The following is a 26,971-nucleotide window of genomic DNA, read 5'->3' on the forward strand; positions in this document are numbered from 1 at the left end:
GTTTGCAGCGAAGAATGACCGGTCGTGCGCCTTCCAAACAACGGTCTTGCATTGCTTATTTATTTATTTATTTATTTATTTATTTGATTGGTGATTACTGAAGAAGGAAGGCATTATGGTGAGAAGAAACCGTGCATAGCCAGCAATTAGGAAAACCCAAGACCTTCCCACGTAGCACTCACAGCGATTGTGTTTTATTGTCCATTGTTGATATCCAAATGCAGTTCTCCCTTAACTTTAACAGAAAGTCTGTTATTTGAATGGTGATAAAATGTATTCTGTTATTCCAGCAGATTATTCTGTTAAAGAGGGATTGTATTACACTAACAGGATATTATGTTGAATAAGACACATTATTATGTTATAACAATGGTCTACATCACTTAGCATCTAGCATCACTCAGACAACAGACTTCCTGTTAAAATTAACATTATTTTTTTGAGTGTGTAGTTTTCAACAAACTTCATGTAACACCACCAAAGTCACGATTGATCGTTTGATGTGACCAAAGTCCCGAGAACGATCGAAGAAGAGGAACTGCCCAGGTTCCTTCCAGTGTGGACATGGATCAACATCAGCGAAAGAGGTAATTAGGTCTAAAGAAAGGGAAGAAAATTTTCCAGTTCTTCGAGATTGTAGATCTTTGATTAACAAAAATTCCCGCAATTTTTTTTTCACAAAATATTGTTTTTTCGGAAATGATGCTGTTGATGTAGACTTAAAATGCGACGTGTTTTGATATGATTTGTTGCGTCGGATAAAGAAAGGAAAACATCCCAAGCTGTATATGATTTACATACTTGTGTATCAGTTTATTTATTATTTCTTTTTAACATAGTCATCATTTGTGAAACCATTCCTTTTTCGTCCTCCAAGTTGTCCAAGGTCAAACAGGATGAGTTTTTAACACTTGCTAAAATAAAAGAGAAAAATACAGATTATGTGTTTATGAAAATAGATGTTAAAACAGTTGTATTGTATAAAATATGATTGCCCAGGGAGTAACACCAGAGCAGCGATGATAATGCCATCTACCTATGATGCTAACCGTACCAGTGACTTCCATAAGATGGCAAGTCATAATGAATGAATAATGATATTTAAACATGGAAAACACATAAAAACTACATAAACTACATTTACGCCTTACTTAAGAATATTTTACTTAGAGCGGGAGGAAACAGGCAGAGCCCAGGGAAAACCCCACGACCATCCCTAGATTGCTGCCAGATCTTCCCACGCAGAGCCGGAGAGGAAGCAAGCAAAACCTGGACTTGGCAAGTTTATCACCTCGACTATGGAGCCCCGCGCCCCCCCCATATTAATATCATAATTTAGATTAAATGCATATGTTTATATATAAACAACATTTTTTGATTCAATTTAAGTTATTACACATGCATGCCTACATTATTATGCAAAGGCTATGTATATAGAGGTGGTCCCAAATTCCCACTGCTGCTTTTTGAGTTACAAGATTTACTTTGTGAAGTGCCGGAGAACTCCTTCAGAGAGAATAAATACCGAAACAGCGTGCCATGGTTTCGTAAGCAATGGAGGTGCATACTCACTCGCAGGTCTTCAAGCAATGCGTGAAATAATAACCACACCAGCCCTTTGACTTGACATAATTACAAGTACCGGCCGTGCTGAGGTCTTGGCATCCATCGGTATCTGAAACAAAACGTTTGTCAGGTGCCGTGCTTTCAACAAAATACTCCATTTAAAAAAAAAGGCTGTTTTCTGAGTAATGTTAGAACATGTATTGTCATTGCAGCAGATTATTCTGTTAAATATAATACACATACTCTAGTAATTCGACATACCCAAAACTAAAAATTGTACTTGGTGCCGCCTTGCTTCATGCTCAGCACTGAAAGTTTAGAGCATGGAGACAGGACTGATTGGCCAGGGACCAGTATATGTCTTGACTAGGTGGGGTATGTCTGGCTCACCCTGCCATAAGAAGACACATTATATGCACCCACACATATAATCATATCTATTAACATATGCCCGTAACGTGGTTATACACGTAAAAACCTTCCCTAGTACCAATGTTCTTTAACGTGAGTACACTGGCAAATGGACAGAAGACAAAGAAATACAGGCCCGAGGGCTGATTTAACCCCATCACACCAGTCTACCAAAGCGTTACAATTTCTCTAAAGTTCTTTACCTTCCAAGTGGACATTCTGAAATACTGTATGGTTATTACAGTTATAGAAACTGTATAATATACTTACTTATGCAGTCAGTTTCGCCTTCGTTACATTTTACTGTAAACAGACAAACGTAACAAAATAAAAATGTTCACCTGAAATTTTAGCACAAGAATAGTCAATTGTGTTTCAACAGTAGATAATTTTGTTTTTGAAGTAAGAAATTCTTAAAAGTGGAGTTAACCACCGATCAGATCACTAATACATTTTTAAATTTTAAAACGCTTAGTTTTGCCCCAGGAGTTCTTCGTTTTCCTCTGATAGTCATACATTTTTGTTTTGAACGTGGTAAATGTTGTTTTTCCAAAATGATTACTGTTTTTGCACTATCTCTCACACGTTACCCCTTTTGAAAACCGTATTCTTGTAAAAGTTAGACAACGTCACCGCTGATCATCTATGCAGAAGACGAATTCCTCCACATCTTTCTTATGGATACATATATCCAAGTCTTAAACCTATGAAGCCACATTACGAAGATGATTTGTTTTAACTCAGTTTATTACTTAAATTTTTCGTTAATATAATGCACATAATGAATTTAACTCTTTTATCGCTAAGGGTAAGCAATTCCTGCATTATCATGTTAACTGTCGAAGATGGTACTAATATCTATTATTGTCACATTTACAATAAAATGTTTGAAGAAAAAAAAAACGATAGAGAAAACTGAGGAAATGAACTTCTAAAACACGACGGGACAGGTGATCAGTGAAAAAAGGTTGCCTAGCAATTATCTCAAAAAATGTCAGATGATACAATAGGACTGCTTTTACCTTTAACGATGAAAATAGTTCGAACTCGAAACTTCCCTGTTATCGCATTATAGGTCTTGTCGTCTTTACCTCTATCGCTATACGAGTGCTTATCCTTGCAGGGCTCACTCTGGCTTCAGTGGTTGACGAGTAAAGCGAATTTTGTTCAAAGACATGTAACACATTTCGGCAAATGAAGTTGCCAGAGCGACAGACCAGTTCAGACCAATCAGAGTACTGGTCTTAAGAGGCCAAGGCAAACTTCAGGTCAACTGATCACACAACATGGATTTATAAAAACAACATGTGACGAGAAGATATGTATGTTCTGAGAGCTTTCATTGGATGATCAACACTAACATGTATTTGGGTGGAACTAGTTCGTATTTAGATCAAACTACCAACAGAACATATTTCAGAAAATCAATCTAATCCTTTTTTATTAGTTTTCCATCTTCAGCGTATCACAGCATGCTTGTTAAAATTGGCAGACTGACCCTATCGTGCCATAAAGCAAAGAGGTCTCGCCATAAAGGGACACCACTCTGTTATCATAACGTCCTATCTTGAAACCTGCGTATTGGTATGAGTTGGTTAGAATTTGTATAAGATTCCTGCAATTCAGTGAAGTTAATGATGGATGTCTTACCACACAAGCCATCTTCACACCTAGACCAGTCAAAGGAGCATTCGCTGCACTCGGAGCCTTCTTCGTACAGTTTCTCACCGCTGATTCCCGACAAGCTGAAATACAAAACAACACGAGGACAGATCTATTACTAGTTTCACAACTCCAAAATGGACGTGGCCAAATGGCTGTTACTAGCGCAGCAAAATGACACCGGAGCCTCTCGCAAATACAAGTACATCTCCTACTGCCTTTCTCTCCTTTTTGCGGGAAAGCCTTACGGCAACCTGCGGATGGTCGAGGGTTTTTCTTTCTGCCCGGTTTCCTCCCGCCATAATGCTGGCCGCCATGGCAAAAGTGAATACACACCCCAGTCAAATAAATTATCAAATAAATTATCAAATAAATCAGTTAATGTATCAAAACGGAAATCGAAAAATGGTACCTAAACATCCTTTGACGTGTAAACTACTCGACCCTCTGATTGCATACTGATGGAAAGCGCATGGGCCACCCCATACGCTCAATTCCCAGGACTGCCACCACCAGACGAAAAATTGTGAACAAAAACCTCGATCAATTTAAGCCACAACGCCAAAGGTCTCTGAGGTGATAGAGCGGGAAGCAAAAGCAAAACCCCGGCTTTCATCTTTATTTGCCGTTGCCACATGGTATGCATGCAATCTTTTACAGATATCGTACACTTCACTGATCTGTCAATAAGTGATGAGGTAGACCTGGTCTAAACAAAAGCACGTGTGGTCAGGTGTCAACCTTGTCCATTGGTGTCAGTGATGTAAAACGAGCACAGGAAACGGTGATAGCACTGTCGCTGAATAAGGTAAGAAAATATCTAAAATGCTAAAAACCTCTTAGGGCGAATTTTGGAAGAGACGATGCCGATTGTGTATTTCTTGATTTCAATCGGATTTAACGCTATGCTCAAGAGCATTTCGCCCGTACGACATATTACTTTTAGGAGTGGGTCAGCGACCCCGGAGTAAACCACGGACATTTGGCAAGTTAGTGACGAACTTTCCGATGTGTGCATAACGTTCCGATGTGTATAGCATATTACACATGCGTGGAAGCAACGTGAACTTCTTGTAAAGTCAAGTAAACATAGGGGCGATGTAGACGGCTTATTGCTTCTAAGCCCGCAAGGGCTGGCTGTACTTACGGAAACTCGAAATTGAAAACACAGAAGGAGACACGAGTAGGGCTGTTTGTGAAATCGTGCATGCCGCTGTTGTTTTCCCAGAGTTCGCAGAAGTTACAAGCAGCACCTATCTTCGTCTGTTTATAAATCATCATCTACAAGAAAAAAGGATAATGTGAACTCACCACAAAAGGCTTAAAATACAGTAGGTTGATTATAGCAATGCCCCCCCCCCCCCCCCCACGATACAACGTATACAAGTATACATGTACATGTACAGGCCCTATCAGATAAAAGAAAAAACAATCATTTGGGATTCCTTAGTGTACAGCTAAACATTGACATGAGGAAACATTTTGATGAATGGCATAAATAAATAAATAAATATCAGAAAGTTCATATTTTGTAATTGTTCTTTCAAATTTTCGATTTCTGAGGCATTTTTCACTGTGGGGGTGGAGAGGGTGGTGGTGGGTGGGCAGATTTCTCAAAATTGAAATATTTTCCTAATTGTTCTTGAAGGATCATAAAGTCTTGATGTTCTCAAACTGGTTTTCTTTCTCCTGATTATGTTACTAGCTTCCCATAATCTAACCTTTCTTGATGTTCAGGAAAGAAAGCGTTTATACTCAATTAGTACGTTAGTAGATGGTACAGTGTTTCAACCGGGCTCTGTCCGGTCTCTACAACAGTAAAATATTGTCGAGTACGGCATAAAACGCTCATCCAAATAAATAAATAAATAAAACAAACTTGACGGTTTGTTGTTATGGCATAACTTACCATTCTGTAGTGGTTACATTCTCCACTTCCCAGGCAGCCAGAATCCGGGTAATTATAGTGAACTATCTCGTTGTAGAAAAAATCCATGTAATATTCCAGTTCAGAGGGTCCCATGTAAGTAATGGAGGAGTTGAAGTTGCCAGCAATGATGTTCTGCCCAATAATCATCTTACCACCAGGAACACTAAACATGAAACACAAATGGGGAATGTATTTGAATATTTGTTTACTATCTTTCTTTTCATTTAGGCACACTCTATTTGTCTGAGTTTTGAACTTTGTATTGCACAAGGTTTTTTTTATCACGAACAACAGAGCAATGTCGGGACCAGATTAAATTTACACCAAGGCGTACATGTATGAAGAAATTCGAAACATAGTTTCAGATAACAGTGAAATGCTTTTTAAAATATAACAATTAAAATTCTGATACAAACATACGGTGATCGGTTAATCTACAGTTTGAGACACTGAACTTTTGTCAAGCAAAACACTTTACTGTGTTCAATCATATCAGAGTAAGAATTCCCTCAGTAATTCAAAATGGTCTTGCAGCAACCTGCATATGGTTGTGGGTTTCCCCCGGGTTCTGTTCGGTTGCGTCTTACCATAATGTTGGCGTCATCGTATAAGTGAAATATCCTTGAGCACAGCGTAAAACGCTAATCAAATAATTTTTTTTTAATTCAGAGACGGGGAGCTTCGTGGCCTAGTGGTTAGCATGTTAGAACGGCACAATGACCCATGAGCTTTTCATCAATGCGACGACTGTAACGTTTTGCCTAACTCATGCTGGCTTCCTTCCCGGGCGTACGTGGGAAGGTATGCCATCACCTTGTGGCTGGTCGTGAGTTTCCCCCAGGCTCTACAGCACCCCATACTGCTAGCTACCGTTGTATAAGTGAAATATTCTTGAGTAAGGTGTAAAACTCCAAAAAAATATATATATTCAAATGATTCATGGAAGCATGTTTCAGAATAAAGCCAAAAAGATTACAGTGGCTCGTAATCTGAATCCCTTTAATGATGCATTTGGTCATTAACGTTACACTCATTGACAGGAGGGCTACTTTATCAACGCAATTTCTACAAAACATGTAGCCTAAATTTTCATACACTTTTTTTTATTTATTTATTTCATTGGTGACAAAAAAAAAACATAATGATCGTGAGGATTTCATCGAGAAGGGAGCTTTTGTCCGGCGGGGCTTTTGTCCGGTGGAGCTTTTGCCCGTTCCTCATTTAATTGTATTTAATGTTGTATGCTTCCTGATTTGAATGCCGCGGGATATCACTAAGCATACTCCTTACAGCGCATTTGCCGCTCACTATGATTGCTTTATATCACTTCCACCACTAGATAACCTTGACCTTTGGACCTGCGCGACCCACATAGGCTTTTTAAGGTTTAGCCTTATCACCAGTGTCCTCGCGAGGAACTATTTTATCAGCATTCATCAATAAAAGTGTTTCAGTGTTGGTCAGAATCATCCCGTGCATAATTTTAGTAAAGAGAACGGATGTAAATAAAGTATCAACAGAACCAAAGATTGAGGCAGAGTTCCTTCTTGTCTCATCGGCGTGACCCCAGTGACGTCAAGATTTGTGTACAAAATTTGGTAGTGGTGGCAGTGGTATAAAATGAACGTTAGTGTTAAGAAATATGAGCACTGAGGTGTGACATGAACTTACTTTCTCAGATCGTTGTGCCCCCAAACGCAACTGTCGGCTACTCTCTGAGCTTGACAAGCCAGTTCGTCATCCCAAAACTAGACGAACAAACACAAAAAGACATAAAAGACACGCTGTACTGAAACAGACACCATTTTGTTTTAATCATAGCGCCCCCTACCTTCGAGCATCGAAATCAGTCAGAGTGATACCTTGTATCTATGTATCTTTGGCGTGAACATCATCGTTGTAAGTGTGTTTATTGTGATAGGGTAAGAAATATTCCTGATTTAAGTTTATATAAATAATAATTCATTCCTTCCGAATCACCAACCACCTAATGCGAACAGCTATCTTCACAAGCTTATTACTGGATTTAGGTTACACGAGTGAACTAATTTTGTTTACTATACGCAAAGAATTTAATTAAGCAATTAAATAGAGTACAGTCCAGACTTGTGTGCGCCAAAAATTTACCTACTTTACTAGTGAATATGTAACTTCAATAATTTATAAAATTAGTGAATTGCACGCCGGTGTGGATGACAGAAAGTCTTTTAAAACTTTTGAAGTTTCTGCATAAGAAAGTTCGTCATCAAAGTTAATTGTTATCGGAACTTTGGCAGAAATTCAAGTCGAATGTGTAGTTTGAGAAGGATGCTCCCTGGTAAATCCCTCCAGTTGTCCTTGTGCGAGTGTCATGGCTCACATTGTGTGTTAAATTTTGTGAAAAAGGGCATCGTTCTGCAACGAAGAAGTACGGGATGGAACATATGAGTCCATTTCTTTGGATGTACTGGGTTGATAGGACAGGGCTATGCTTGAGGTTGAAGGCTTCGTGGGACAGGTGCACTTGAAATGATGTGTCTCATTATTTCCTGCATAACGTTACAATGAGAAGCTACAGCATAATTGTTGATGCTTGCAACATTTGTGTGACCAGTGAGTTGCTATGCTATTGCTATGAAGGAGTGGGGTACACGCAGTTTAACTAGAGCTATTGTTTGTTAAACGGCCAGATAAGTTAAACTTTTTGCCATAGTCTTCATTATGGATTTCCCATTGGCTGACATTTATACCACATGCTACTGGAAACTTTTCTCCTGTAGCTGGTGCCGAGGTAAAATGGTGAGAACACTTAATGTGCAGATGGTTTGAACGATAAATCTGGCCTGAAATGACAGCCGCATGCGCCACGGAATGGAATCTGGTCAAACAAAAAATCACGAAGCACACGACACAAGAGAGCGACGCAAATAATTATTATAAACAGTTTGCCTTTGATAATATGGCATGCAGACAGTGTAGAAAATTAAACTTTTCCCGAAGGTTTAAGGACAGTAAACGGCGTGTTCATGTAAATAGGTCTGGACTGCATGGAAATTCCCGTTTAGAAAGACAGGTTTAAAATCCAGCCAGAGGTTACCCAGTGCGAAAGTATTTCGACGCGTGCGAATATTCAGGGGATGGTGATACGAGAAAATATCACACGGTTCTGTATCAGGCGGGTAACACGCATAAGCATATGATAAATATACTCCCCAGGCTATTCATGTTGCTACTACTGCCTTTCTGGCATCAGGCACCATTGTGGTAGCTGTCTACTTGTATTTGGAAACATTAGTGCCTTAGTGGTTAAATTGCTTGTATTATTAAACTCCTATACTTACCAGTTTGTTCATGTTGCTACTGCCCTTCTGGTAGCGAGCACCGTTGTGGTAGTCGGTGATGAAGGCCTTCTGGTTACCGTCTAGCTGGGAATCTCGTGGGCATGATTCGGACAGGAACATAGTCTGGTGCTCCAGGGACCTCTTCTCAATACGATGCTCAACGCTCGACGACTCCACTCTAGGAAATAGATTAGTCAATTAATTGATTACACGGACCAATTAATTAACTACTCAGTAATCTTACACTTATGCAACCTCTTTAAGGTTTGTTTATTAACCACCGATTTTGGCAAATTACTGACTACCCTTCCCACATATAACATATTTATATGCACACCATATTAGTGGAAAACAAGTGGAGACGCAAATCGCCACACAAGCGTCGTCGATCGCTTAGTTACCAAGGGCCTAGATAGGGGGAATCTACAAAGTCCCTGTCCCTAGGCAGGGTTGAACCCTTACCTCAAGTGTCCTAGCCATTGAAAAGCAGGTGCTCTGCATGGTAAATAGACACGTGTTCTATTTAATTATTTTATTGGTGTTTTACTCAAGAATCTTTCACTGTTACAACGGCTGTCAGGTCTAAGTGTGTATGAGGAAACCGGAGGGGTCTTCATTTATTATTTTCCTCATTACATGTTACAGTTACATGGCTACATATAAGTAAGTTTATATCAATCGTGACAGTGTAGCGATGTGAAGTGCACTTACCTACTGGGTACCTAAAACTAAGTACGTTTCACGAAACTGGGGCCTGGGACCAATTTCTGAAGGCCATTTCTGACTTAAGTCAAAATTTGAAATGCGATCTTAACGCTCAGTTTACGGGCTTGAGAAATTACGATTTTGTCCACCTCATGAATTTTATCTTTGGACAGATGTGTCCAAATTTCAACTTTCACTACCAAAAATTAAGCATTGTGAAGAGGTTTTAAATTTTTAAATCAGTCAGAAATGGCTTTGTGGAATCGGCTCCTTATATTGAAAATTTCATTTATACATCGGAGGCGAGGAATCAAGAATGGCCGGAGTTTATTTATTTGTTTATTAAACTGACGGCTAACAAAGTTCTCAGGAATTCCACTTCTAGATGGGCGATGAAGTTTCCTGTTGGAGGAAAGGAAACCTCGCCATTCCCCGCATATACCTGGCACACGTGAAATAACATAGATTGTGGTTTGCAATTGGCTGTTAAGCTATTCAGTCTTTATTTCTATAAAGATTTCTATTGCACATACAGACATCATACTTGGCTTATTAAATGAGATTTAATGTGGTTTATCAAGTGTTCCCGATCCACCACCAGCGGGCGCTTCCGTGAATAGCAATCTGGCCCATATCTCCATCAATACTGCACCTACAGACATCATACTTGATACATCAATGACACTGAATGCGGTTTGTCACGCGTTGCCAATAATTCCCGATTCTAACACCACGGGACGCTTCCGTGTATGGCAGTCTGGCCCATATCTCCATTAACACTGCAGATGCAGACATCATTCTTGGTACATTAGTGACACGTGATGCGGGGTATCACGTGATGACGAATATTCCTAGCACACCTCTTCACATAAAGTCGCTGTCGAAGCCGCGAGGCCTGGATGTACGCCCGTGGCATCACTGGTAAGGGATCAGTCGCTTGTGGCGATCTTTACTGCATATAAAATTCACCCCGTGTAGCAGGAATACGTAAAATAATCAGGTACAATAGTAACTGCATGCATTTTGAATATTCATACTGTTAAGGCGGGGTATTCTTTTCAAACATGTCTGATCGTTCCTGGTTTGCTAATCTTGAACATGTAATGCTTAACCCCGCTTCTCAACTTGAATTTCCTTCAGTAAGATAGGAATGACACGCGACCACGAGTGTATCGCATGACACGCAACTTTTGCTCTAAATTTTTACTCGGCTTTATACATGAATTTCACGCTAAAATAACTAAGATTGATAATCATGGCAATCATGTATGGATTTCTCAGAATGTGTGGAACTGAAGACTATGAATAAATCCAACCGTAGCCCCTCAACGTGCAATTTCACGCTAGAGACTTCCCCTTCGGCTTACATGAATTTCACACGCTATTCCTGATATCGCAGGTGATTATGTGATATTTACCAATTCGCAATAGCTGTGTCGTCTTATACTCAGGACCGTCGTAAATTTATAATGGCCCATGTTAAGGGATAGGTTGTCAATATATAAATTTCGCGGACCGACCGACCGACTTAAATGTCGAATGATTTACAAAACATCCTCTCTCAGATTAAAAACAAAACATGTTAGTTTTCCAGTGTAATACATTCACATGTGAAATGAGCACTCAAGGCAATGAAATTTACGCGTCAAGCCCAACGTTTGTATACCACTCGTGGATCATAAAGAGTCGTTCCAAGTCGAAAATCGCAAGACCCATTTCGAAAACAATCTAAAACAATGGTTCCTAAAGGGATATGTAAATAGTAAATAAAGCCAGTAACATGCATAGAAGAGAGAAGCAGTCAAAAGTTTTTAGTGATGCAGGAAAGCCAGTCGATGTTCTTGGCTGGCAGCCAGTTGAAATTTCGTAGTTCGTGAAAAATTTTCAGGTCGAAAGCAAATATAGGTATGTTAGTTGCTCATGAAAGCATCATGTTCATGCAATGTACATGGGTCTTTATTAAGCCCCTAGCCCTGGGTTAAGGGGAATTTACCAACCCACGTAATAGTCGGTTGGACTAATTCTAGTACCCGGCCTGTACCCGTATATATGCCCGTATTGGTTTATCCTCGGGGTCTATACGGTGGGAAAAGGTCATTTGATGGTGTGAAAATGGATCATTAATTTGACCTCTACACTATGGGCAGCCTTTGTAGCAGATGTGACTGGCATAGGGCACTAGTATTTATAAATAACAACCATAATGTTGCAACTATGGCAAAGTAATTTGGTAATTTTCCGCATCCAGAGTAATGATGGACATTCATGCTTTCAACAAGGCTATAAATGTATATCAAATCTGGGGCCTTCATTCATAAATATATCTATAGATGTATATAAATATATTGGTAATACCGTCAGTTAATACGAGTATTAAATCCGCTTCTATAAGGCAATAATCTGTAATGATCACGTGATCATGCTATAATTATTGCATCTATGCCATTAATTACTCTATTTACGTGTTCAACTACGAGGCATTTCTTTCCATCTGCCATGATTTGTCTTTGAAATTTTTACTAATGCAAAAAAGAGTTGTTTTGTTCGGTGTTCAGTATAATAACATGGCACGTTGTCCAACTTTTCTCACCTAGACGGCATCAATCATCAGCAAAACTATTCTGAGAAAGAATGTCAGGTTGTATAAAGAGTTCATAGTTTGTATGAATGGATACATTGTCATTTGGTATGACTGTACTTTAACGTCATGTTCGAGAACTGTTCATTGACGCTGGAATAGACCTCTATGCCCGGGATATGTTTTTTTTTTTTTTTTTTTGTAAAACATGTCCTATCCCCCTTATGATAAATGTCAAGCGATGCATCATTAAATAATGACACCGTTTTGTGTTACGTGTTAACGACGGATCAGTTGCTATAAATTATACTAAAACTTCTCCTACCGGTAGCATTGGTGATGCTGTAATCTAGATTAAAGAACCTATTCACATTGCGGGGTTGAGCGTACATGTACTTTAAAGGTAGATAAAATGTTAGCATGGTGGGGTTAGGTCTACATAATTATGAACAAAGAGGGCATTCCAAGGGATTAACAATTGTGCATAAAAACGTAAATGATTATATGGAATAATCCCTTTGTGTAACCATCTAATCCAAGACACACAATTTATTTATCCGATTCTTAATTAATGCCATAATCAAGACTTTTTCACGTGTACTATATTGGTCAATGTTATATGTTGGGGAAAGAGGATTACCTTGAGTGGACTACCGACCTTTGGCAAGTTACTGACGAACTTTCTCATGCGTGCCGTTTATATATGCAACAGTTGAGTGGTCTCTCACAAACGTTAGGGTGGACATACGTACATAAGAGCGTCTTTGACCCTCCAATAAGTTCCAACAAGTAATGAGACGGGGGCGAGGTTGGTTGGTGGTTGGTTGGGGGGGGGGAGGGGGTGTGGTCAACATTCTACAAATTGCGTTTCAAAAGGCAGGTTTGAACCTGCATTTCGTGTGTGCAGCAGGACGTTTGAAATGCAAACGCCTGGACCACTCGGTTTGCCCTCTGCCACTAAAAGACACAAACGCTGGGGTAATATACATCTAAAAAGTTCTCTCTTTTAGCATTGAAAATTCGTTGAGTACTTTTGTCTTGTGACGGACAAGTTTCCAATGTTTAGTATACCAAACAATCCAGACGATTTTTGAGGCCTGTAAAATTAGGCCTTTCGGGAGTCATTTGAAAGCTACATTCATAGGTAGGACGACTATTTAACTATACCAGTCTGTTTTCTATGGAACACGTTCAGATCATGACTCGATTAAACATACTCTTGTCTGTTTCCCCACATTAAATCATACCTACATGTTAGCTGTGAAAAGCTGTCTCGCTAAGAATGGTTTTATTAATTAACCATTAGGGGCCGATTCCACATTTCTGACTCAAGTCAAAATTTAAAACATTTCCACAACACTCATTTTTCGGTATTGAAAGATACGTTGTACAATTTGGGTACAAATGAACAATAAGTTCATAAAATCTTAAGAACGTATTCCAAATTCTGATTTCAAAGTCATGAATTGCTTGGTGGAATTAGTCCTATAACTAATTTCTCTGTTTTGATGAATAATGAGAGATACATTTGCATTCATACTTACGCCTGAATATCAGTTGGGGCGCCATAGAGCGTGGCGAACAGAGAGAGCGCAAATGCCAGCGTGATCCAAACCATGTTGATGGCGAAGACTGTTCCTGATAGCTAAACCTGCCTGGGGAAAGTGCCGAAGTTTTGCACAAGTGCTCCAATATATACCCTTTTCCGGGGTTCCTTTTAGCTTTGATGAGTTCAAAATTGACCAGCTGGCAGTCTATTAAAAGGAAAACTCAATCGTCCGTTAGACTGAGCCTTTTTGCTAATGCACTCATCCACAGCTGGTGGTTAGGTCAATCGTTTTATGACGGAGCGGACGGAGTATAGTAGCTATATAGCTTATCATCAACGTATGAATATTAACTAGCTCATACCGGCAAATAGGCAAATTAAACCTATAGGAATCACTGGGCCTTCAGTTATCTATGTCTTTTGTAGGCTACAATTGGTCAATCTATTTTCATCTTATAATAAAAAAAACCTGCATTAAAACGGCCTTTTATATGATTTAAAAAGAACGTTTCAGCCAAATTAGACATATTAAGATGATATTCCATCCCACAAATATATCAACTATAAAGGTTTTTCGTTTGATAAATTTGTCTTCAAAGGATTTCTCATAGATGTATATGTAAATATGGAACTGATTGAAAGTAAACATTTTTCTGCTGACGCAATTTTTGAATTTTGAACTAATATCACATGTAATTTTTTTTGTGACACACAGCCTTTACGTTTTTCTTAGAAAGTTTTGACAAAAAGGAAAATTTCATTTTAAAGTGGTATATATACAACGTAAAATCAAAAAATGTATACAGTGGATATCAGCTGTACTTTAAATTCGAATGTTTGGAATGTATATATGAAGAAAAGAAAAAGACTGCAGTTCGTGCGGCGGGAGACAACATTCCTCTTGAAATGTGGGTCGAAATGTTTATCAAATGTCAAATTTCCTCCATATATCACCGATTTGGTCTGCTTTTATCGCTTTGATATTGTCACAAGTACACAAAGCGGCCACTTATTGCATGATAAAGCGTTTCCTTCCTCGCACCTTGCCTCACAAACTATTCAATCTTTTACGTTGTGTATTCTTTTTTCCATTTTTTATTCGCCATCGCTTCGCATGGGTCATGGAGATGGCTGATGGCTTGCTCTCTAACTGCCTGGATTGACAGATTAAACGAGTGATAAATTCATACTTCGACATAGAATGAGTGTACAGTAAACGGCTCTGTTTATGATGTGCACTAATTGGACTGGTTGATTGTGTGTAGGGTGGCTTGCTTTGCTTACTCTGTCAAAGAAACAGAAATTCCCATGTACTGAAGTTCTTTCACGCTGGCTCATTGTGCAAAGCGTAGCTCTTAATGCCTCTGATCAGTCCTTTACCAGTTAAGTCGTGTGTTCGAAAACAGCTTTCGCTACAACTACAGGAGCTTTACTCTATCCTATACCTAATAATGATTTTAAAAGTAAACCATCAAGGTATATTGTCTACGTGAACTCTCAGTCTGATACTTAACTAATGACTAACGAATGTTCAGTCATAAAGGTCTAAGGGCAACCTGGCCGTGGGTTTCCCCTGGCTCTGCCGTGTTTCCTCTGCTGGCCGCCGTTGTATAAGTGAAATACCCTTTAGTACAGCGTAAAACAACAATCAAATAAGTAAATAAGTATATAAATAAATAAGTATCTAGGAGGAACAGGCCCTGCATTGTTATAAATAAAAACCTAATATAAAAAATAAGGAGTTCATAGAAATGTTTCAATACCAACATGCGCGCAACGTTTTCTTAAACTTACTCAGCGATTCTTGAAATGTAAATAACAAACACATGACTAAACTTTGATTTATTTATTTATTTGATTGGTGTTTTACGTCGTACTCAATAATATTTCACTTATACGATGGCGGCCAGCATTATGGTGGGAGGAAACCGGGCAGAGCCCCGTGGAAACCCACGACCATCCGCAGGTTGGTGACAGACCTTCCCAGATACGGCCGGAGAGGAAGCCAGCATGACTAAACTTTGAACATACGCGCCTAAATAATACAAGAAAGCTTAATCGTGTTATCGTTCAAAGTATGACCATGTGAAGCTTATGTGAGCGAAACAGTCTCTGGATCTGATATTGACCAAAGATTCAAATACACATAGCGACACTCGATTTTCAGTTTGACTCAATTCACCCTGATAAGCAGGCTTTTGCTTCACGTGAATTGCTAATCCATGTTTTAAATACAAAACTTTTGTCGTTGCATGCTTGGCTGTTTCTCCCTACGCTGTCAGTCTGTTAGTATTATAAGTACTCTGGACTTGTTACGCCATAGTTTTTAGTGGCGAACTATAACATGGCTGGCATTTAAAGTCATCCGCAAACAGCCTAACAAAAGATCATTTGAACTCCTGATTTGCAGCTTAAAGAGATACAGAATCAATGCTGATTGGCTGATAGTAACGCTTGAATAAATGTACTATACCTAAAATTCAGCTAGGCAAGGTATAACCTAGACTGTCTGACATTAGGCAATAAGAATCGATTCTGTATCCGTTTAACCAGTCTTGTAGCTGTCAGCGAACAGTAGTGTTTTAGCCCCGCTGTAAACGATAAGCCCGCATTAACCGCCCGCACCTAAAAACACCTGCATGAATTCGGTAAAACATTATAGCTAGGTGAGGCTCAAAAAATGAGTCCTAATCTAGAAAAGTGAAATATAATAAGCGACAAAAATACAGATAATTTCGAATTTCAGTTAAGCCGTACTTCCAAAACATTGAGTAACTTAAATGTCTAAAAAGTTCGAAGCGAAATCTCTGAAGCTACAATCACAGTGGCATTAGTAAAAGCTGGATTCGAACTCGCGGCCGCATTGATCTAGGTTACAGAAATATGCATATATACGACTGAATTCTCTATAAAAGAGTTTTACGTTATATTTGGAAAAGATTATCAGATCGATAATGTGTTATCTGTCCAACAAATTGTAGATTAGGAATTTATGAGGCAAATTATCTGAATAATAAATCACGCGACATCAAAGAAAGACAGCTAGTGATAAATCCAGCTGTTTTTTCATTAGAGCTTTTAACCGGAACGTACAGGAGTTTTTATATGACCGTATACATCGACAGAGGAAACCGAAGAAAGAAATGACCTTATATTTAAATGAAATAAGAAAATACTTAAAGTGACATATCAAAAGCGCTAATATAGTAACAGGATAATGGATTATCGTGTGACAGTTTCATTAGCATGCCTAACGCAGGTCATATTTTGTCTCGACCTCAGCTCACACACAAGGTTATTTGCTCAAATTAAATTTTAATGTCTGTATCATTTTCACAGCAGGCTTCGACTAAATTAAACAACAGAGGTCGCTTGTACAAAACCTCCAGACAGAGGTAAATACGATTTATATTAATATAATATTAGAGTGGTACTTAAGGCAAATATATAAACAGTTGTGTAAGTAGTCACTGATTTCCAGAGTGTTCTAAGTAATCACTGATCCCCAGACTGTTGTAAGTGATTACTGATCCCCAGACTGTTGTAAGTGATTACTGATCCCCAGACTGTTGTAAGTAATCACTGATCCCCAGACTGTTGTAAGTGATTACTGATCCCCAGACTGTTGTAAGTGATTACTGATCCCCAGATTGTTGTAAGTGATCACTGATCCCCAGGCTGTTGTAAGTGATCACTGATCCCCAGACTGTTGTATGTGATCACTGATCCCCAGACTATTGTAAGTGATTACTGATCCCCAGGCTGTTGCAAGTGATCACTGATCCCCAGACTGTTGTAAGTGATCACTGATCACCGTATAGTGTTTTAAGTGATCATTTGTCTGCAGAGTGTTGTAGTCAGACACTTTGATATGCCGTACTATTGCCAGCAAATTATCATCACGGCATTCTAATAAAGCTAGTATATTATGATTGGAGCCCATCAAGACATTCTAATAAAGCTAGTATATTATGTTTGGAGCCCATCACGACATTCTAACAAAGCTAGTACATTATGATTGGAGCCAATCCCGTCATTCTAATAAAGCTTGTATATTATGATTGGAACCCATCACGGCATTCTGCTAGGGCTAACGGATAGTAGTTGGAACAAATCTTGGCGCTCCACATGACTAACAGATCATAGAACAACCGATGATATTCTTCTGTGGTTAATGGATAATAACTGAAACATACTGCGACATTTTAAACGGATTGATTGGCTGTGGTTGGAAGACTCCAAAATACCCCTCAGGTAATGTTTCTAACACGCGCCGTCGTCATACAAGAGAGATATTCTTGTGTACGACGTAAAACACCGATCATATAAATAAATAAATCAATAAATGTTTGAAACAGGCTTAGCGATTTTAGCATAGTAGGTTCGAGCACCATAATGCTCTACACAGAGCAGTAAATTATGGTTGGAAAATACCACACCGTTCTACTTTTACAAGGTCGTTGTAGTTCATACACACCACGATGCTTTACATAGACCAGTTTTCGAAAATGTATTGCACAGTTGGTAGAGCGTCCGCTTCGGGAGCGGTAGGTCCAGGGTCAATCCTGGGTCGAGTCACACCTAAGACTTCAAAAGAGCAAGTTGTAACTTCCTCGCTTGGAATTCAGCATGAAGGGGATAGTGCAGCGACTGGTTGACCGGTATCAGTATAATGGCTCGGGCGGGGCAGCTTACTTGCCTTCGGTAAGTCGTTTCAGTGAAGCAGCACTAGATAAAAGAGCTGTGGAAATCCGTCCTGCAACAAGGAGGTACATTACATACACCCTAAGGATTCCTTTGTCGCCATATGACCGAAAAATTGTTGAGCACAACGTTAGAGCCCAAGTACTCACTCACCCACTCACTCCAAAGTGTATTAGGTAATACTGGCACTAAGCAAAACTCTGCAGCCAATGCAGTTGCCCAAAGACAAAGTATAACGGCAGCAGTTTTAGTTCATATTTAATATAATGTTACACAATTTTCATTTGGTTAAGTGCAAACTTTAAGACTTGGCTTAAATTTAAAACTGGTATTAAGTCTTAAACCAGTTTTGAACAACCGGACCCAGTAGATAATGGTTTCAACGCATCACGACGTTCTAGTGAAACTAATACGTCATACTACAATCACGCCGCCTTATTCGCCGGGGGCAAGTATATTCGAGGGACAACGTACTTTCACAAACAGGCTAGCTAAGATCTCTCCTATTATATGAGTTGACACGTAGAAAATGTTTCATATCATTCGAAGATCTTAGACTTTTTTCTTTTTGGGTTATCTTAAGGTTATCTATAAAAACATCTAGCAGACATGTTTGCACTTACTTATCTGACACAAATATCGGTTCTCTGTGATCGGATATGTGTTCAGGTATACCTGAATGTCATTTCATTTTTACCACATTAAAAAAAAAGATGGCGGTGGTTTAATCCAGGCATCTGACATGCGCAGCACGGTGGTTTACTCTGGTCACATGGTAAGGAAAGGGCATCCAGTGGGGGGCGACACATTTTTTAATTCCGGTAGATGGCGCTCGAGTGAAGCAGAACTTTTGTTGCGTCAGAAATGGATTGTAAATTAACGTCTACACCGTTACAATGTATCAGGGAAACGAACGTCTGAAGGCAATAAAATGACGTCAAAGTACTACTGCCGGGCGTTTGACAGGTCTGAAATCCCTTGTACTGCCAAAATCCCATGTACGGCCAAAATCCCATGTAGTGCTGAAATCCCTTGTGCTGCCGAAATCCCTTGTAATACTGAAATCCTCCATACAGCCCAAAATACCCTATACTGAAGAGATCCCCTGTAGTGCTGAAATCCCCTGTTGTACCGAAATCCCCTGTTGCACCGAAATCCCCTGTTGTACGGAAATCCCCTGTAGTGCCGAAATCCCCTGTTGTACCGAAATCCCCTGTTCAAGGGAAATAAGATACAGCTATTACAACTAAGAATCAGATCGCCACAGCTTTTAAACGCTCTCCCGATATTGGCCAATCAGAGTGCTACATTCATGGCAGAATTAAACAAACTTAGTGTGAAAGTGAAAGTATTTCAACACTCATAGTAGAATGTTATAATGTATTTGAAATATAATCTACTATCCATAGTGGTTTGTGGTGTTGTGTTCCAAGTGTTATCAATCAGCCATGATAATTATGTCACGTTATGTTTCAACTATAATCTACCACCCACAGTGGCATGTCACCTTGTGTTTCAAGTGCTGTGGTAATTATGTCCCGTTAAGTTCCAACTATAATTTACTACCCATAGTAGTATGCCGTTTTGTGTTCCAAGTGTTATCTATCAGCTATGGTAATAATGTCACGTTACGTCTACTGCCTATAGTGGCATGTCGCGTTGTGTTCCAAATGTTATCTGTCACGTTATGTTCCAACCATCCAAACATAGGTGCATGCAGTTTTGTGTTTCAAGTGTTATCTATCAACTATCATAATAATGTCGTATTATGTTCCCTCTCTTATCTTCTAGGCCAGTCTTGACTAATTTGGAATATGCTGTGTTTTGAAAACGTGATGCATGGGGAGAATCTATGTGTTGAAAAAGACATTCGTCTATCAGTCGTCAACCAATAAGGACTTTCAAGGTCAATAGAATCGTAAGACCAATTCCCAAACGGCGTGTAACACAAACCACCAAGAACTAAGAAAATATATAAAGTACGAAACTGTTAAAACTGTCACTTGATGCTATAATTTTTTTAGTGAACGTTGGACCATGTTTTGCACTATCGTCCACGGTATACGCAACCAATACCAATAAATCAGTCAAGAGGCAAAACGAAAAGGATAAACAGACATTATGGTTATAATCAACGTAATAATTAATAAGTACTATTTATTTGACTGTTGTTTTATGCTATCCTTAAGCGTATCCTTAAGTCTGAGCGTACCTTTGATCGTGTTTTGCAACGAAGAATATCAAGGGCCTATTCCACTAAGCTATTTCTGACTTTAGTCAAAATTTGAAATAAGATCTTTAAGCTTACAGCTGGGCTTTAGAAATTAAAATTTTGCCCCCTTCATCAATTTTATGTTAAGACAAATATATAGAAATTGTACAAGAAACCACCAGTACCAGGTACCAAATTTTACCAGTACCAGGTACCAAAAACTACAAGTACCAGGTACCAACAACTACCAGTACCAGGTACAAAATAGGTCTTCCAGCAACATGCGGATGGTCGTGGGTTTCCTCCGGACTCTGCCCGGTTTCCACCCACCATAATGCTGGCCGCCGTCGTATAATTGAAATATTCTTAAATAGTCAAAAAGGGCTGTGAACAGTGATAATATCAGAATGTAAAAAATGCCTTGCTTGAGAGTGAGGTTGAACTCACATCTGTATTTGTGTTAGTGAGGAAAGGATACCACGCTAACCTCATGCAAGGCAACGACATACGTAACCAATATCAATAAATCAAGCAGAAGGCAAAAATGAAACAATAAAACAGGCTTAATAGTAATTAACACCTTTAGAAAAACTCAAATGCATTTTTAATGCCACCGTTTTGTTAACCACGTGATAAGGAATTTTATCAATACTGTATTTTATTATAAAAAAAACATTTATGTTATTTCACCTTATTATTTATTATAGGAGTAGGCCTATAGATAGGTAGGTTTGGAACACAAAATGCTGCAGTTGTTTCTAACATCCCCAGCCCCAACTAAATAGATGTCAAAAAATATTTTTGATAAAAATTAAACGAAGTTAATGATTAATTTGCACGCTCAAACAGACAATAAACAGCACGCTTTTTCGGTTTTCACTTCATTAGTTCAGTTTTTTCCTGTGAAATTATGCTGCTACCATATTGATTTTAGCAACTGGTTTTCGCTATAATGCGGAATAATTGGACGCAATTTTTTTGTTACTGAACCATGAACATAAAAAAGTAACAAATGCACGCTAAATTAAACAAATTAAACAAAACAATTGTACCATATGGCACCATTAAGCCAGTTTGTTCGCTATAAATTTAAAAAAACTTTCAGAAATACAGATCTGTACTCTTCTCAGTTCGCTACCCTGGAACTCCACCCTTTCGAACGTGCTGACTTCATATCACTGGTTATTTGTGAACAATAAAAAACGAAAACGACAGAAGGTTTGGATTAAAATCAAACAGATTACACCATTTAAAATGCGATCGCCAACTTGTCTGGAAACCTTTGATACCCGGGACATGGGCCTTACTCCCTAGACTCCCCTCAATCCCTGACGAGTCCCACAGCCCCCTACAATCTCTAGTCCAACCAGCGCTATGATCTCTAGTGCAACCACCACTACGATCAACAGTCCAACCAACACAACGATCCCTAGTCCAACCACCACTACGATCAACAGACCAACCACCATAACGATCCCTAGTTCAACCACCACAACCATCCCTAGTCCTACCACAATAACGATCCCTAGTCCAACCACGACAACGACCCCTAGTCCAACCACCACAAGGATTCCTAATACAGCCACCACTACGATCACCAGACCAACCACCAGTACGATCCCCAGTCCAACACCACAACGATCCCTAGTACAACCACCACAAGGATCACAAGACCAACCACCACAATGATCCCTAGTACAACCACCACTACGATCACCAGTCTAACCACCACAAGGATCCCCAGACCAACCACCACAAGGATCCCTAGTCAAACTACCACTACGATCCCTTGTCCAACCACCACAACGATCACCAGACCAACCACCACTACGATCACCAGACCAACCACCACAACGATCCTTAGTTCATCCACCACAATGATCCCTAGTCCAACTGCCAGTACGATCACCAGACCAACCACCACAACGATCCCTAGTCCAACCACCACTACGATCCGCAGTCCAACTGCCACTACGATCCCTAGTCCAACCACCACTACGATCCGCAGTCCAACGGCCACTACGATCCCCAGTCCAACCACCACTACGATCCGCAGTCAAACTGCCACTACGATCCTCAGTCGAACTGCCACTTCGAACCCCAGTCCAACCACCACTACGGTCCGCAGTCCAACTGTCACTACGATCCCTAGTCCAACCACCACTATATCCACACGCCCAAACCCCACTACGATCTTTTATCCGCGAATAAGCGGTTCTACTTTCACTCTGCATATCGAAGATTTCAGTGCTTAGATTAACTTAAAATACCAGTGATTTAGGCATTTACGATAGGCCTCCTACATACCCGTGATTTAGGTATTTACGTTAGGCCCTCTACATACCGCTGATTTAGGTATTTCCTGTTGCCCCCTACATACCTCTGATTATGGTATTTACGGTAGGTCTCCCACATACCTCTGATTTATGTATTTACGGTAGACCTCCTACATACGTCTGATTCAGGTATTTACGGTAGACCCCAGATATACCTCTAGTTTAGGCATTTCCTGTTGCCCCCCTACATACCTCTGATTCAGGTATTTACGGTAGACCCCCGACATACCTCTGATTTAGGTATTTAGGTATTTAGGTGATCACTGATCCCCAGGCTGTTGTAAGTGATCACTGATCCCCAGACTGTTGTATGTGATCACTGATCCCCAGACTGTTGTAAGTGATTACTGATCCCCAGACTGTTGTATGTGATCACTGATCCCCAGACTGTTGTAAGTGATTACTGATCCCCAGACTGTTGCAAGTGATCACTGATCCCCAGACTGTTGTAAGTGATCACTGATCACCGTATAGTGTTTTAAGTGATCATTTGTCTGCAGAGTGTTGTAGTCAGACACTTTGATATGCCGTACTATTGCCAGCAAATTATCATCACGGCATTCTAATAAAGCTAGTATATTATGATTGGAGCCCATCACCACATTCTAATAAAGCTAGTATATTATGTTTGGAGCCCATCACGACATTCTAATAAAGCTAGTACATTATGATTGGAGCCAATCCCGTCATTCTAATAAAGCTTGTATATTATGATTGGAACCCATCACGACATTCTAATAAAGCTAGTACATTATGATTGGAGCCCATCACGGCATTCTGCTAGGGCTAACGGATAGTAGTTGGAACAAATCTTCGCTCCACATGACTAACAGATCATAGAACAACCGATGATATTCTTCTGTGGTTAATGGATAATAACTGAAACATACTGCGACATTTTAAACGGATTGATTGGCTGTGGTTGGAAGACTCCAAAATACCCCTCAGGTAATGTTTCTAACGCGCGCCGTCGTCATACAAGAGAGATATTCTTGTGTACGACGTAAAACACCGATCATAAAAATAAATAAATAAATCAATAAATGTTTGAAACAGGCTTAGCGATTTTAGCATAGTAGGTTCGAGCACCATAATGCTCTACACAGAGCAGTAAATTATGGTTGGAAAATACCACACGGTTCTACTTTTACAAGGTCGTTGTAGTTCATACATACCACGATGCTTTACATAGACCAGTTTTCGAAAATGTATTGCACAGTTGGTAGAGCGTCCGCTTCGGGAGCGGTAGGTCCAGGGTCAATCCTGGGTCGAGTCACACCTAAGACTTCAAAAGAGCAAGTTGTAACTTCCTCGCTTGGAATTCAGCATGAAGGGGATAGTGCAGCGAGTGGTTGACCGGTATCAGTATAATGGCTCGGGCGGGGCAGCTTACTTGCCTTCGGTAAGTCGTTTCAGTGAAGCAGCACTAGATAAAAGAGCTGTGGAAATCCGTCCTGCAACAAGGAGGTACATTACATACACCCTAAGGATTCCTTTGTCGCCATATGACCGAAAAATTGTTCAGCACAACGTTAGAGCCCAAGTACTCACTCACTCACTCACCCACTCACTCCAAAGTGTATTAGGTAATACTGGCACTAAGCAAAACTCTGCAGCCAATGCAGTTGCCCAAAGACAAAGTATAACGGCAGCAGTTTTAGTTCATATTTAATATAATGTTACACAATTTTCATTTGGTTAAGTACAAACTTCAAGACTTGGCTTAAATTTGAAACTGGTATTAAGTCTTAAACCGGTTTTGAACAACCGGACCCAGTAGATTATGGTTTCAAGGTATCACATTCTAATTAAACTAATACATCATACTACAATCACGCCGCCTTATTCGCCGGGGGCAAGTATATTCGAGGGACAACGTACAAACAGGCTAGCTAAGATCTCTGCTTTCATATGAGTTGACACGTAGAAAATGTTTCATATCATTCATGATCTTAAACTTTCTTCTTTTTGGGTTATCTTAAGGTTATCTATAAAAACATCTATCGGAAATGTTTGCACTTACTTATCTGACACAAATATCGGTTCTCTGCGATCGGATATGTGTTCAGGTATACCTGAATGTCATTTCATTTTTACCACATTAAAGAGAAGATGGCGGTGGTTTAATCCAGGCATCTGACATGCACAGCACGGTGGTTTACTCTGGTCACATGGTAAGGAAAGGGCATCCAGTGGGGGGGCGACATATTTTTTAATTCCGTTAGATGGCGCTCGAGTGAAGCAGAACTTTTGTTGCGTCAGAAATGGATTGTAAATTAACGTCTACACCGTTACAATGTATCAGGGAAACGAATGTCTGAAGGCAATAAAATGACGTCAAAGTACTACTGCCGGGCGTTTGACAGGTCTGAAATCCCTTGTACTGCCAAAATCCCATGTACGGCCAAAATCCCATGTAGTGCTGAAATCCCTTGTGCTGCCGAAATCCCTTGTAATACTGAAATCCTCCATACAGCCCAAAATACCCTATACTGAAGAGATCCCCTGTAGTGCTGAAATCCCCTGTTGTACCGAAATCCCCTGTTGCACCGAAATCCCCTGTTGTACGGAAATCCCCTGTAGTGCCGAAATCCCCTGTTGTACCGAAATCCCCTGTTCAAGGGAAATAAGATACAGCTATTACAACTAAGAATCAGATCGCCACAGCTTTTAAACGCTCTCCCGATATTGGCCAATCAGAGTGTTACATTCATGGCAGAATTAAACAAACTTAGTGTGAAAGTGAAAGTATTTCAACACTTATAGTAGAATGTTATAATGTATTCTACATTATATAATCTACTACCCATAGTGGCCTGTGGTGTTGTGTTCCAAGTGTTATCAATCAGCCATGATAATTATGTCACGTTATGTTCCAACTATAATTTACTACCCATAGTAGCATGTCGTGTTGTGTTCCAAGTGTTATCTATCAGCTATGGTTATTATATCTCGTTAAGTTCCAACTATAATTTACTACCCATAGTAGCATGTCGTTTTGTGTTCCAAGTGTTATCTATCAGCTATGGTAATAATGTCACGTTACGTCTACTGCCTATAGTGGCATGTCGTGTTGTGTTCCAAGTGTTATCTATCAGCTATGGTAATTATGTCCCGTTAAGTTCCAACTATAATTTACTACCCATAGTAGTATGCCGTTTTGTGTTCCAAGTGTTATCTATCAGCTATGGTAATAATGTCACGTTACGTCTACTGCCTATAGCGGCATGCCGTGTTGTGTTCCAAATGTTATCTGTCACGTTATGTTCCAACCATCCAAACATAGGTGCATGCAGTTTTGTGTTTCAAGTGTTATCTATCAACTATCATAATAATGTCGTATTATGTTCCCTCTCTTATCTTCTAGGCCAGTCTTGACTAATTTGGAATATGCTGTGTTTTGAAAACGTGATGCATGGGGAGAATCTATGCGTTGAAAAAGACATTCGTCTATCAGTCGTCAACCAATAAGGACTTTCAAGGTCAATAGAATCGTAAGACCAATTCCCAAACGGCGTGTAACACAAACCACCAAGAACTAAGAAAATATATAAAGTACGAAACTGTTAAAACTGTCACTTGATGCTATAATTTTTTTAGTGAACGTTGGACCATGTTTTGCACTATCGTCCACGGTATACGCAACCAATACCAATAAATCAGTCAAGAGGCAAAACGAAAAGGATAAACAGACATTATGGTTATAATCAACGTAATAATTAATAAGTACTATTTATTTGACTGTTGTTTTATGCTATCCTTAAGCGTATCCTTAAGTCTGAGCGTACCTTTGATCGTGTTTTGCAACGAAGAATATCAAGGGCCTATTCCACTAAGCTATTTCTGACTTTAGTCAAAATTTGAAATAAGATCTTTAAGCTTACAGCTGGGCTTTAGAAATTAAAATTTTGCCCCCTTCATCAATTTTATGTTAAGACAAATATATAGAAATTGTACAAGAAACCACCAGTACCAGGTACCAAATTTTACCAGTACCA

The 26,971-nt window shown here is 39.5% G+C and overlaps 1 protein-coding gene across 1 annotated transcript; it reads right to left on the reverse strand.

The window, feature by feature from the left end:
- Nucleotides 1-789: 789 nt before the first annotated feature.
- On the reverse strand, nucleotides 790-13,848 carry LOC135480779 (peptidase inhibitor 16-like). The gene is made up of 9 exons (XM_064760704.1): nucleotides 13,717-13,848; nucleotides 8,890-9,067; nucleotides 7,241-7,317; nucleotides 5,549-5,732; nucleotides 4,787-4,920; nucleotides 3,628-3,722; nucleotides 2,248-2,280; nucleotides 1,573-1,675; nucleotides 790-914 (listed from the first exon to the last, which is right to left on the reverse strand). Exons 1-9 carry the CDS (start codon nucleotides 13,788-13,790, stop codon nucleotides 905-907), a joined length of 888 nt encoding a protein of 295 aa, XP_064616774.1. The 5' UTR covers nucleotides 13,791-13,848; the 3' UTR covers nucleotides 790-904.
- Between the last annotated feature and the right edge of the window lie 13,123 nt (nucleotides 13,849-26,971).

Source organism: Liolophura sinensis, chromosome 13, assembly GCF_032854445.1.
Source record: "Liolophura sinensis isolate JHLJ2023 chromosome 13, CUHK_Ljap_v2, whole genome shotgun sequence".
Classification (NCBI taxonomy): domain Eukaryota; kingdom Metazoa; phylum Mollusca; class Polyplacophora; order Chitonida; family Chitonidae; genus Liolophura; species Liolophura sinensis.